Source organism: Manis pentadactyla, chromosome 2 (assembly GCF_030020395.1).
Source record: "Manis pentadactyla isolate mManPen7 chromosome 2, mManPen7.hap1, whole genome shotgun sequence".
Lineage (NCBI taxonomy): Eukaryota > Metazoa > Chordata > Mammalia > Pholidota > Manidae > Manis > Manis pentadactyla.
In genome coordinates this window covers 79,916,212-79,930,473 of record NC_080020.1, presented here as the reverse complement: position 1 = coordinate 79,930,473, position 14,262 = coordinate 79,916,212, and the positions used below count along the sequence as shown (strand labels likewise).

Here is a 14,262-nt window from a genome sequence, read left to right as displayed (position 1 = left end):
CAGAAATGATAGAAGTACGTTGTGATATGTAGTCCTTATAGATATAGAAATTACCTATGATGATGGCAAGAGTTGAGTTGGAGGAAAAAGTATGAACCAGATAGGTAGATCAACAGGAAGATTCATCCTTGGATGGCAACAAGAAAACAGGGATCAGGACTTTGTTGTAAGAATGGGAAAGAAGGTGGTTTGCCATAAGCACAGATGACCAGAGCCTTTTCTGTCATATTTAGTATTTGTAGTATGAATACCAGAGGTTGGGCAAACTTCTTTAAAGGGACAGATACTAGATATTTTAGACTTCACCACTCACATATGGTTTCTGTAACATATTTTTAAATATTTGTTTTTATAACCCTTTAAGAATGTAAAAACCTTACATTCTTAGCTAAATTTGTCTTCCCCAAACAAGTAGCACCCAAAGGTTATAGTTTGCTGGTCCATGGATTATACTCAGTGAATTATGTGTGACTGTACTTTTCTGTGACTTGTCAGTGATGCTTTACTGTGTAAAATTAGTAACTATTTCAGTTTCTCAGTAACTGTTGTTACCTGAGTAGTAGTAGTAGTTTTATTAAGGAGATAATATATTTATTTTTAAAGTACTCTCAATAGTATTGTTTTATACTTCTCAGTATGGAAATTACTTTTACATTTCTGAAAATTTTTTTTTTCCCATGGATTCAAGTTGAGTCAGCAGATATTAGAGTTATTTGAAGCATGTCAGCAGCAAGTAAGTGATTTAAAGAAGAAAGAACGCTGTCGAACACAGCTGCAGAGAGAAATTCAGCTGTTATTTCCACGTATGTTTCCCTGTTTTGCATGCCCTTTATGTATATACATTGCTATTTTAAATTTTATGTAGTACCTTATCATTCTCTCTGTTTCTCTAGGAAGCAGACTTTTTTTGGTTGGGTCTTCCTTAAATGGATTTGGTACCCGGAGCAGTGATGGTGATTTATGTCTGGTTGTTAAAGAGGAACCAGTAAGTAATGAAACATTTATTCCCACTGTGTTTCTCCTGTAAAATCATTTTAAAAAAATTCATAGAAAAGTCATTGAGGAAAAGAACTTGTTTCAATTATTTCTTTGAAGTCTCTGTTTATAGTAATTCAAGGAAAACCAAGAAATGTTTCTTTTTCTTTTAAGGCATGTACACAGTAAGCATCATGGAATTTAGTATTTATTTATTTCTGAATTGTTAATGTGAGATGCCTTCACTGTGTTTTTAAATAGCTCTGCCTCTGTTTTGAAATGTCATTGCACTGGATATGTAACCAGAATGCAGCAAAGAAGAACATGTGTCAGTATTATCTTCTTGATACATTTCTTTTCCATTGGAATTCTCAGTGATTCTATTTCTAATTTTGATTTTTTTTCTCCTTGAAAATACTTTGCACTTTAGAGTTCTTATTTGGGGAATATAAGAGAGAAATTTCACTGAAATTTAAAATGATCCTATTGTGATTTAATAATTTTTTCTGATATTCTGGCTTTATTTCTCTTTTTTTATTTAGCAACCAAGTTTTGTTATTTAGTATTATGTTTATTTGAATTTCTTGTTAGCCAATACTCTTGGGTATCCTTAATACCACAACAGTTGGTGTTCATAAAACTGACCTGAAGCAGTCTGTTGAATATGCTGAGGTCTCTTAAATTAATTTCAGTATAATTTTAAAATGCCTTACTATAGCCTACCTTTTTAAGAATACAAAAAAAGTCTGTTGAATGGTAATACATATTTTTACTATCTGTTCCTCTTGCTTCACTCACAAAATTGGCTTCCAGTTACTGCAAATCAGAAAGACATTCTAGGAAAGAAACTCTGGTTTTTTTCTAGGCTTTGAAATCATATAAAGGAAAAGTAGAAACAGAAAAACAGAACCTTAGAAATAATAAACATAGTAGAGAATACTAGAGTTGTAATGAAAACTTTCAGGAAGTTAAAGACTGCACTCAGGTACATACTGCTTAACCTCCAGTCATGTTCGCATGTCTGAATCATGTTGCCACACCTTATACAGAGACACCGTAGATTTGAACCTTATCTTTAAGCAGATGACAGTTGAGATAAGGAAGTAAAACATGTTACAGAAAGTTAAAATTCTATTCATTTTTCTTGAAAAATATTCCTTTTTGTATGTTTATACTAAGGGGGAAAATTACATAAATGGCTGTTAAAATATTTCTTTTAAAATTGTGTTTCAAATTTAAAATCAGGAACAGAGTTAGAAATGTTGATGTGAAAGACAGCATAAAAGTTGATAATTTTTTTCCTATAGTGTAATTTAGCATATATTGAAAAATAGCTCCAAAGAAAAGTATACTTTGTATGTTTTCTCTTTGTGGAGATATATTAAGAAAGTAAACTAAATTTAGAAAACTAATGAAAAGAAAACACCTTATTTTTAACTTTTCAGTGTTCTTTTTTCAGGTAAATCAGAAGACTGAAGCATGGCATATACTCACCTTAGTCCATAAACACTTCTGTACTAGACTTTGTAAGTCTGATATGCCTCAAGTTTATACGTCATCTGACAAAACTATTTAAAATGTCGCTTACTTTATGTATTTTCTAGTAAGAATTGTCTGTTTTCTGGTCAGGATAGATACAAAGTGGATCTTTAATTTTCAGATAAATTCCTTTTAATTCTTGTTTAAAAATAAGAGTAACCTTTTATCAATAATTCTTTATTGAGTTTGCTTACAAGATATCCCACTGAATGCACTGGGGAATTCAAAGATAAATAAACTTCAGTTCTTTTTCTCAAAAGATTATATACAGACTGTTAAGGCATGAGTATAAATAACTGTAGCACCAAGGATCCATGAAAAGCCAAAAGAGTGATACAGATGAAGTCTTGCAGGTGGTCATGTAAGGCAGAGAGAATTTCATCTGTTTTGCCTTGAGGTGTGATTTATGACATCAAATTTAAAAAATACGGTCACTGAACATGAAGCCCAAATGAATTACTACAACAGAAAGCAAAATTGTTGATGAGGCCATTTTATTGTAAGATTTTATTCTTTGAGTAAGATAACCAAGCAGATTTTAATCCACATAGTAAGCCATCTCAATTTATTTTAAACTTTCACAAAGTATTGAAGTCGCATAACTGTGTGATGTTGGAAAGACATTTGTCCATCTACTGAACAGGGATTACTTAATGTGTCAGGCTTTGAGCTGGAAAATACAAAGTCAAGTAATAAGTTACTGCCCTTGAAAAAATATCTATTGTAGAAGAGAAATAAATCAAGCAATTAATATCAATGGATTTTTTTTCACATCTGTAAAATAAAGTAATTTGTACCTTAAAGGCTTTTTAATAGCTATTATTAGAATGAGAAAATACTAAAAATGGAAGAGACCTAGAGATCATCTAACTCAAATGAATTTCAGTTAAAAGTTAATTTCAGTATAATTTAAAAATGCCTTACTGTAGCCTACCTTTTTAAGAATACAAAAAAAGTCTGTTGAATGGTAATACATATATTTACTATCTGTTCCTCTTGCTTCACTCACAAAATTGGCTTCCAGTTACTGCAAATCAGAAAGACATTCTAGGAAAGAAACTCTGGTTTTTTTCTAGGCTTTGAAATCATATAAAGGAAAAGTAGAAACAGAAAAACAGAACCTTAGAAATAATAAACATAGTAGAGAATACTAGAGTTGTAATGAAAACTTTCAGGAAGTTAAAGACTGCACTCAGGTACATACTACTTAACCTCCAGTCAAAAAAAAGTGTTTTTTTATTGTTTTTTAAGTAAACTGGTGATCAATGGTTTTAGTAACTTGCCTGAGGAATATAGTTTGTTGATGTTAGAACTTGTACTTGGAACTCAAGTTTTAACTCTAAATCTTATTTTTCGTTAAACCTCACTAAATTCCTGCAGTTGAATTGTACTGGAGGCCTGATGTATTCTGAACATTTTTAGTATTTTCCTAATTTTTTACAATCAATATGTATTGCTTTAAACTCAGGAAAAAAATTTCTTCAAATTTGAGGGAATAAAAAATACATATATGTGTGTGCTCTTCCTGTTAGAGATCATACTTATTAGAATGCATCACAGCCCCATTTATCATGTTGCAAGCATTTCCACACTTAAGATTCTTTGTAAATATGATTTCTATGGCTGCCATAATGTCTTGCCATGTGCTGTACTGAAAAAGCTGTCTGCCTGCTGCTAGCCTAGTTTTCCTGTTTATTTGCTGTGATGAACTTCCTCATAAATGTTATTAGATATTAGACCACATTTTTGAAAATAATTTTAATAAAGCCCTCTAAATGGTATTGGAAGTTCTAGTCTTAGATTTCGATACGTCCCTTCTTTGCTTTCTTCCTCAAAGACTATGTTTTCTTAAAATGTCTTAGCTTAGTAAAATACTACTTTTAAAATATGTACATTGGAACTATGGATTTGTGGAATATTCACAGATATTTACATTATCTTATATCCTTCAGCTGGCTACATTGAGAGACCTCAGCTGATTCGAGCAAAAGTGCCAATTGTGAAGTTCAGGGATAAAGTCAGGTAGGCAATTACCGAATTCCCTTTTTTCAGTTGCTTTAGATGGTTTTTAGATCTTCTTTGGATATAATTAAGAAATGTATGCTATAGCTTAATAACTTCATCAATTTTTAGATACCACTTTTAGAAGTTACCTATTATAATTTGGCCTTTGAAATGATTTCTTAAACTAGTTGGAGATATTCTTCATGCTTAACGGTACTTATTCTGCTTGACATTATGAGTATTTGAGACTGTCCAGTTTAAGAATATATGTATATTTACATTTCAGATTTTTAAATCTCTTACCTTTTGGAAATGTAATGTACTCTTCAGAACATATCTTAATTGATGAAATTTAATGTATATTTATATCAAGGTGATTATAAAATATATCTGTATAGTCTACCAGCCTGGGTTCTGAATTATTACGGGCATTTGAATTAGGGTCTTTTATATAACATAAATGTAAAATGTTAATAAATATTTATTTCATTGTTTAAAAGGATTTGTTGTTTTCTGAAAAATAAATAGGATTATGGTAAATCAGGGTTTTCTAGCCCAGATTTATAAAAGTGATACTGAAATTGTTATATGAATGTAGGGGTAAGTGTATATGCACAATTGATCTTCATTATTCATGGATTCTGTACTTAATGAATTTGCCTAGTTGATGAAATTTATTTTTTAACCTTCCCAGATTAACACTTACAGCACTTTCGTGATCATCAGTAGGCACACGCAAAGTGGGGAACATTTTGAGTCACCTGATACACTCTATTCCCAGCTGAGGTTAAGCAGTGTGTAAATACATAATACACTTTTTATCAAGTAAATAATGGTAGGGTTTTCTAAAGCACAAAGCTATGGAGGGATAAAACAAACCAAACATAAAAAAACTGTTAACTAATTGTGATTTAAAAAATACATGGTTTTAGTTATATAAACAACTTTATCCTCTTTCTATTTAAGATATTATGCAAGTTTTTTTCATGGTCAGATATTCTTTAAAAATAGCATTTTATAGTTCTTTATACAAGCCATTAAAAAAAAAACTCCACTTCTAACATCTAAAGATAACTGATGTTAACATTTTGGTGTAAACTTTTCAATCCCTTTTCTATGCATATGAATGCATGCAAGTTTTTAAATTAAACTTGAAATCATACTTTTTAAATTAACCATATATCATGGACACTTCCTGATATCATTGAATATTTTCTGGCTTTGTGTTTAATAGTTTTGTAGTATTTCTTTGAATATGTCATCATTAACTTATCCATTCCTCTGTTAGAAGTAGCATTTTATGCATAAAATTCTTTCCATACTAAGGATTTCTTTAGTATTTGCAAAAGTAGAATATGAAACAAGTAATGTGTATATTTTTAAAGCTCTGAATTCTTATTTTTAGAAAAGTTTTTAATTACAGACTAGTTTCCATCTAAATGTTTTTTTCCCTCTCTTTAAAGTTATACAGAGGAAGTACAGACTGGTTTCAATGTTAGATTTGCACAACATAATTAAAGAATGTTGCTCCATCGTTACCATAGTTTCCCAAAGCCAAATATATAATATCTGAAGTGTTAATACCACTATCCATTTTTATCAATGTGCATGGATAATTGAAAGATTATAGGATTTCTTTCCCCCAAATAAGAAAAATCTGGAATGGTAAATTTAAAAGTTTTATTATTAAAAGCTCTGGAAAGGAATTTTGTTAACATTTTATTTTAGGCATTCTTTTAATTGAAAAAACTCATTGTTAAGAAGTTGGTCCTGGAATTTTATCTAGAAAGAAATCAAAAAATTTAAAATTTCTTTTGTTAAGGATAATTAGAACTTTAACAGTATATTATGGGTCTTTCAACCATAATCCTATTTTGTATTTTTAATTTACTAAGTCATATGAAAATGATAAACCTACTCCTTTAAGTGCCTCATTTTAAGGCCTTTGGCCTTTGGGCCCATGCTATTTTTATATTATTGGATGGATGGATATTAATTTAGTTACTATAGGGAGTTAGCTGAATTTGTACTCGAGCTAAAGTGTGTTTTTCTTTCAATAGTTGTGTGGAGTTTGACTTGAATGTAAACAATATTGTTGGAATAAGAAATACATTCCTTCTCAGAACTTACGCATACCGTGAGTTTTTTATTTCCAAATAATTTTTGGCTTCTGTATTTATCCTTCATTCTGTATTCCTTTTTAAAGATGTTTGTAGTAAATCTTGACATCTCTTTAGTGGTGTCATTATGTTAATATATCATGTCTCATTATATGCATAATAAGTTGCTATGCTAGTCATACATACACTGCCAGAGTTACAGACCAATAAAATGAATGTTAATAGTTGGTAATTTTTAAAAGGTAACTAAAGTATGTTTTAGATGTAAGACACATTTATAGTAAACACAGTGTTTAGTACAGAGGGTGTCAGTGCTCTATTTATTGGCATAGAGTTAGTCAATGATGTAAACTTTCAAAGAAATGTAAAATCTTACCATTTTTAAGTTTTAATTTTACTTTCAGTTGAAAATCGAGTTCGTCCATTAGTACTGGTGATTAAGAAGTGGGCGAATCACCATGAGATAAACGATGCCAGTCGTGGTACTTTAAGCAGCTATAGTCTTGTACTGATGGTTTTGCACTATTTACAAAGTAAGTATTACAGGGTTTTCCCAATTGTTAAAATGGAAAGACAGTTAAACTTCATTATTGTGTCTTCCCTGTTGACTCTATTTAAAGTAGCATTTAAAAAGTTCTTTCTAAGGCCCATAAAAAACCATATTTCCTATTTTGTTGCTATGAACACATGTTTTAGAAATGTTATCCCCTGGAAAACATTATAAAGAAGTTTCACTGTATTTTTATTTTTTTGCATTGTCTATTCACTTTTGTATTCAAAGTACATTCATCACAGTATCGTGGACCTATTTACTTGAGGCAGGTGAATGTTCAGAAGGCCTATAAAAATAAGGTCAAGCACCATTAATCATGTTTTTTATTTTTCACTTGAGACAGGAATTATGATTTTCTTGTTGGTCAAAGAAGCTTTTATTCCGTGTGAGCTGGCATGGAGATTGGGTGAAAGACTTGATGTTCATGTAATAGAAGATCATACATAAGGATGTCTAGTGTCTGGTCTGTTCTGGGTTAATGATATTTCCACAGTTTAGAAAGCAGTATTGTAATATTTATGTTCATACCCTTTGACTCGATTCCATTTCTAGGAATTTATCCTAAGATAATAATTAGTGATGCATACATAGATTTATACATAAGGCTGTTTTTCTGGTGTTTGTTGAAATAATAAAAGATGAGAAATAATTAAGTTTATAAGAGTGGGGGAATGATTAATTAGAATACATCTTAGTATGAAATTTATGCAGCCACTAAAAATCATATTTTTAGGATTTAATAAAATATTCATATATGTAGGTCATATATAACATGATACCAATTTCATTTTTAAAATAGCTTTTTGGATTTTGTGTATATAATTCATATGTACACACATATTGAGAAGGTATGTGCCAAAAATTTATCAATGGTTAATTATGGATAGTAGAATTTTTCTTTATATGTTACTATACTTGTAGATGTTTTATAATATATATTAAATAAGAGTGTATTTCTGTTTGAATGATGGAGTAAGAAGAATTTTTTTGAGTTTAGTGAGAGAGACTTATACTAGTTAAATGGGCCAGTTTTATGAATTAGTCATCAGAAAGGTTAGTCTTCCTCTTTGTTGTTAAAAAATTTCCAGCTAATTATAATGCACGTATTATTGTTGCTGACCAGTTTGTATGTACACTAGTTTGATGATTGATTTGCCCCTCCAAAAGGATTTGAAACATAATGTTGGCTATTTTAGATAATGCTTTATATATCATAATCATTTTTTGTCCAATTTTGCAGTTCAGTCTGAAACATATATTATTATTGATGCTTTTTTAGTGGACTCTGTCCTCTTGTGGATTGCAGTTCACATTTATTAAAAATTGAATAGATTAAAAATATTTCTTTGAAGAATAATATGGCATTCATGTACCACCACATGGAGTCTATTCGATTTTTAGTTTTAGTTGTGACTTAAGAATTAGATTTGACTAAAGCACTTAACACATATGAACATCCATAATATGTGCCCTTTGCCTCCATTCTTATGGGTTACATTAGAAATTTTAATTTGATTGCCTTCTTTAGAAAAATGTGCTTTAATCACAGATGTCTCAGGGTGGTTTTACAAACAAGCTGAAAATTCAAACAGTATTTTATCAGTTTAATAAAATCATGTTAAATTTTGGTCTAGATTTTGTTAAACATTTTATTCTTAACAAAGTGATCCCATTTATCAGGGTGGTTTGTAGCTAATGGCACTATCATCAACCAATTTGTAGGTCTTTGTTAAAGGACATCAGCTATCAGAGCTAATGTGTAACTTTGTACTTTGACAAATTTAAGCCACCTTTCCTTAGAACAAATTAGAGAGATTGAAATAAGCTGTTGAATTTTTTGTCATACAAGAGCCTGCAAGGTGTATTGAGCAGTTCCAGCTCAGCCACAGTGAACTAACTAGTGTTTGTGATTTTGGCCAGGTCATTCTGTCTGTTTGGCCTTAATATTCTCATCTATATCAGGAATAGTTGGATTAGATGATCTTTAAGTTTTAACTTCTTAAGTGCTTTAATATCTTTTCAGCTATGAATAGAGAAAGGAAACAGGTCCTCTGTATGTAAAGCATTGAAAAGATTAAAGCATTTCCTAGGATGAATTTCAGCAGTCATCAATAGACTACAATATGCTTAAAAAGGTGACTGTTAAAAGTGTGAGGGAAAAGCCCATTGAGAAGAGATTTACTGATAATCTAAGACTGAGTTTGGGGCAAAAGTATCAATTGGTTAGAAATAATAATATAAATGAATATTCATAGAATATTTACCATGTAACCAGGTATAAAACTATTTCTTAGGCATTTTTTAATTACTGCATTTTCAAGATAAATGGTTGCATAGTGTTGTTGAAGATCTGTTTTTTTTTTTAAGTTGAAATTTTGATGAATCAGTATGCAATGTTTATGTGTATAAGTTTGTGGGGCCTGACCAACTCTTATTTGACCTGCAGGCAAAGTAAAATCTTGTATTTTAGGTATGCTCAAGGCATTATCTGTTGATCAGATGCTGCAATAATAAGCTTTATTTTGTCTTATTTTGCTTTTGAGAGAGAAATTTAAAAGATTGAAGTCCATATTTTTTGAGTAAAAGTAGATGGTATAGTCAGATTCTTCCAGAACATATATTGCTTTGAGTAAAATAAACATCTGAAAGACTACTGGACACTTTGAGCTTATCAGGTTAGTGTTAATAAATAACTGCCACAGTATAGTAATTGTTTCTGCAGTGTGGTGACCTTAAAAAACAAGAGCCAGTTATATAACCAGCAAAATGAGTTTATTTGGGAAAAGCAGAGGAATTGCAATTTGGGACAAATACAGCAAACCATAGGCAAGGCTGGAGAACAGAGGAAAAGCGCTCACTTTTATAGGGGAAAGGCGGGTAGTTGGGAGGGGCTCTTTCACTGAGTTCTCATTGGCTGGGTTGTTGCTGGGCAAGGAGAAGTTCTTACTACTTCTTGTTGGGGTTTTTAAAAAGTAAGCTGCTTCTTACTGGGTAATATGAGTTATGCTTCTTTTGGTGAGTGGTAGTGCATGACAGTCTCCTCTTCCAGGCTTCCAACTCCATTTTAAATGAGGGTTTCCTTTATTTATTTTCACAAAAAAAAGATTTTTGAATCTTTAAGGTTGTCACATAAGGGATTTACTAAGTGATATCCCTGCCCCCTACAGCTTCCAAATTGATTCGTTCTAAAGACTCCTGGCAATTAATTCTAAGACTCTGAACCAGTGTTTAGTATTTGTTTTGCTCTCTTAGCATTCTAGTTATATTTCTAGAATGGGGTAAATTTTGTTTTTAATTCTCTATAACCTTTTCTTTGTTCTTTTTTAAAGTATAATTTACTAGGAGAATTCAGTGGGAAAGGGACTCAGGTTTTTAATTAACTAAGTAAGTTCTAGTAAGATTTTCCAATATGACTTCTATATTTTAACAAAAATAATTAGAAAGCCATTAAAAATATAGAGACTTTTAGAATTAAAGTGACCGGGGCTTGAGTTTATTGGTAGAGTCTTCCAGAATTTTGATAATTTGAATGCCCATGGGAAAAAATATGTATCCATCCTACTTCCTAAGAGTCATTCTGGTAAGTAACAAGTGAGTTTTTCCCCTAATATTTTCAGTCATACTCTGTGAGTATTCTAGACTGTCATGGAATTTTTTTTAATTCTAATTTCAGTTGGCAAATGAAACAATACAGAAGGGAAATTGAAATATTTTGTGATAGAAATTTATACATATATAATAATAGAGATCATGTAAGTTGGTCATAATCGTAGATTATATGTACATTAATGTAGTCCAGAAGTCATTTTAAAAAGTTTTGCAAAATAGGAAACTAAAAGTGAATTAAAGATAGTTGCTGATTTTATATATGATGTATTTCTAATTCTTAAATACATAGTTTGTCATATGGCACTATATTTGGTCTTTAATATTAAATCTTGAAAACGCATTGTTTGTATCTTATGATACTTAAGACATTATATCTTACAGTTATTTCTTATATTGTGAATGAATATTAGGCACTTTGCCTTTTGTGGTATTCTATTTACATTATAATGTAAAATTAATATTACTGCATTTAATTAGGTTTTATTTAGATTAAGTTACTGAAGAGTGAAGAATGACAAAAAAATAAAGTAGGAAGATAATGATTCCTTTGTATGAAATTTTATTTTATAGCAGATTGGTGAAAATCTTCTGATTTGGTTTCTAACCTTTACAGAGGCCTTCTTTTTAAAAATTAATGAAGTTGAAAATTTGTTTTTCCAGTTTTTCTTTTTAATAAATCAGTTTTCCAAAGCTGTCTCACCTTTGGTGTTTTTTTTTTTTTTTAAGAGGAATTAAATAATAAGGACAATTAGGATACAGCTGTTGTTCTTTCATGATGTAGTATCATTGGACCGTACTTAAAAATTTTTTTGATAGTTAAATCCATCTTAGCAATGTCCATTCCGTATCTATAGAACAATCCTTGTCTTATTTTGTGTGTGTGTCTGATGTTCGACCAATTGATGTGTGTCCATTTATTGATGGCCTGTTCTGAAACCATGTAAGGAACATTGGTTTACATAGAAATATAAATAGTTTATTAACAAATCTTAAATTGTCAACTTAGGTATCTTATGAATTAAAATTTTTAGTGATCAGAATTAATTTCACAAAATATAAGGCAATTGTTGAATTTTAGCAGAAACCCTTTTAGTCTCATACCTGGGGTAGAGCTGACAAATTATTGCTTTGTAAAATGAATTATGTGAATCACAGAAGCTTTAAACTTTTTCTTTTTATAGCCCTACCTGAACCCATCCTTCCATCCATCCAAAAAATGTACCCAGTAAGTGTTTCTTATAAATTATTATAATACATATTATGACAAGTATATGTGGAACTATTATATGCAGTATTAATGTAAATATAAAAGTAGTAGTAGTAAACTTCTAAGTATATGATAACATTTCTATATAAGCTGAGGCATTGGCCACTAGAAAATTAAAAATGTTTCATATACTTTTTCAAAAGACTGATACTTTATTTGGTTAATGGCAGACAATCTGGTCATTTATCTTAATGATGTAATTTTTTGCATGGTGCTTATGAGTATCACTAATAGAAATTAAATATACTCAGTCAAGGCCAATTTAGACTTATTCCTGTTTTCATGCTATTTTTAAGTCTAGTTTTATAAGATTTCTTTAGTTAGAAACTCAGAAGTTTTTTAGCCCATTGTATATATACTATGAAAGCTTAGGAAAAATTAAGTAGTTGAACAATTGGATAATCATTTTATCTTTCATTCAGTCTTTCCAAATAATACACCACAAGCGGTAACATTAATACACTATCCTTGTCTGCAGAATATTAAGAATCCTGCTGAATTTGAAACATAACAGAAATGAAGTGTGCCTGCTAGAAAAAGTTAAGCATGTGTTCAGTTTGAGTTTAGGGAAAACTTAGGTAATGTACATATTCATAATTATATAAATTCTTTTGTTTCTTTTCCAGTTTTTTGTGTTCTTATTTTCCAGAATTCTCTGTTTTCTTATTTTATACCCCTACCATTTCTGTTTTCCTCCATAGTCATCCTTGTTCCTGGTTTTATTTGGAAATAATATTTAAGCTACTTGTTTAGAATGTTTAGCCAACCTTCTGAAACCATATAACTTTTACCTATTAGTTTCATTAACATAAAAGAAGAACTGTTTTCTAAACTTAATAAATGGTCATATTTACAAAGGAAAACGTCTAGCTTGAATGAACAGTTTCCAAAGAACTTAATTACTTTATATTATACAAAACATAATAGGTGTACTTCACATGGAACCTAATTATAATTGTTTGATAGTTAATAAGAACTGATGGTTTGCTTTTGAACATCATTTATCATTGTAATGCACACATGCGTTGTGCTGAATAGTAAAAGGTTCACTGTAATAGAGTTTTTTTTTTAAGGTGGTAAACTTTATGTTAAGTGTATTTTTTTAAATTTATTTATTTTTCTTTTGTTATTATTACTCTACAATTACATGAGGAACATTATGTTTACTAGACTCCCCCATCGCCAAGTTTCCCTCCCATTCCCCATTACAGTCATTGTCCATCAGCGTAGTAAGATGTTGTCGAATCACTACTTCTCTTTGTGTTGTACAGCCCTCCCCGTGACCCCCCCACATTATACATGCTAATCATAATGCCCCCTTTCTTTTTTCACCCCCCTTATCCTTCCCTTCCCTTCCCATCCATCCTCCCCAGTCCTTTTCTCTTTGGTAACTGTTAGTCCATTCTTGGGTTCTGTGTGAGTCTTCTGGTGTTTTGCTCCTTCAGTTTTTCCTTTGTTCTTATACTCCACAGATGAGTGAAATCATTTGATACTTGTCTTTCTCCGCCTGGCTTATTTCACTGAGCATAATATCCTCTAGCTCCATCCATGTTGTTGCAAATGGTAGGATTTGTTTTCTTCTTATGGCTGAATAATATTCCATTGTGTATATGTACCACATCATCTTTATCCATTCATCTACTGATGGACACTTAAGTTGCTTCCATTTCTTGGCTATTCTGAATAGTACTGCGATAAACATAGGGGTGCATTTGTCTTTTTCAAACTGGGCTGCTGTGTTCTTAGGGTAAATTCCTAGAAGTGGAATCCTGGGTCAAATGGTATTTCTATTTTGAGTTTTTTGAGGAACCTCCATACTGCAATGGTTGTACTAGTTTACATTCCCACCAGCAGTGTAGGAGGGTTCCCCTTTCTCCACATCCTCGCCAGCATTTGTTGTTGTTTGTCTATTGGTTGGTGGCCATCCTTACTAGTGTGAGGTGATACCTCATTGTGGTTTTAATTTGCATTTCTCTGATGATTAGTGATGTGGAGCATCTTTTCATGTGTCTGTTGGCCATCTGAATTTCTTCTTTGGAGAGCTGTCTGCTCAGCTTTTCTGCCCATTTTTTAATTGGATTATTTGCTTTTTGTTAGTTGAGGTGCGTGAGCTCTTTATATGTTTTGAATGTCAACCCTTTATCGGATCTGTCGTTTATGAATATATTCTCCCATACTGTAGGATGCCTTTTAGT

General features: G+C 31.1%; 1 protein-coding gene across 3 annotated transcripts in view; it reads left to right on the top strand.

Moving 5' to 3' along the window:
• Positions 1-14,262, top strand: part of TENT2 (terminal nucleotidyltransferase 2) — a 75,344-nt gene that overhangs the window by 26,981 nt on the left and 34,101 nt on the right. For all 3 annotated transcript variants that reach the window (XM_036914153.2, XM_036914152.2, XM_057494022.1), the window contains 7 exons: positions 689-803; positions 894-985; positions 2,435-2,501; positions 4,467-4,536; positions 6,579-6,655; positions 7,043-7,171; positions 11,982-12,025. In XM_036914153.2, the coding sequence (XP_036770048.2) occupies positions 689-803; positions 894-985; positions 2,435-2,501; positions 4,467-4,536; positions 6,579-6,655; positions 7,043-7,171; positions 11,982-12,025 (594 nt within the window). The remainder of the gene's footprint in view (positions 1-688; positions 804-893; positions 986-2,434; positions 2,502-4,466; positions 4,537-6,578; positions 6,656-7,042; positions 7,172-11,981; positions 12,026-14,262) is intronic.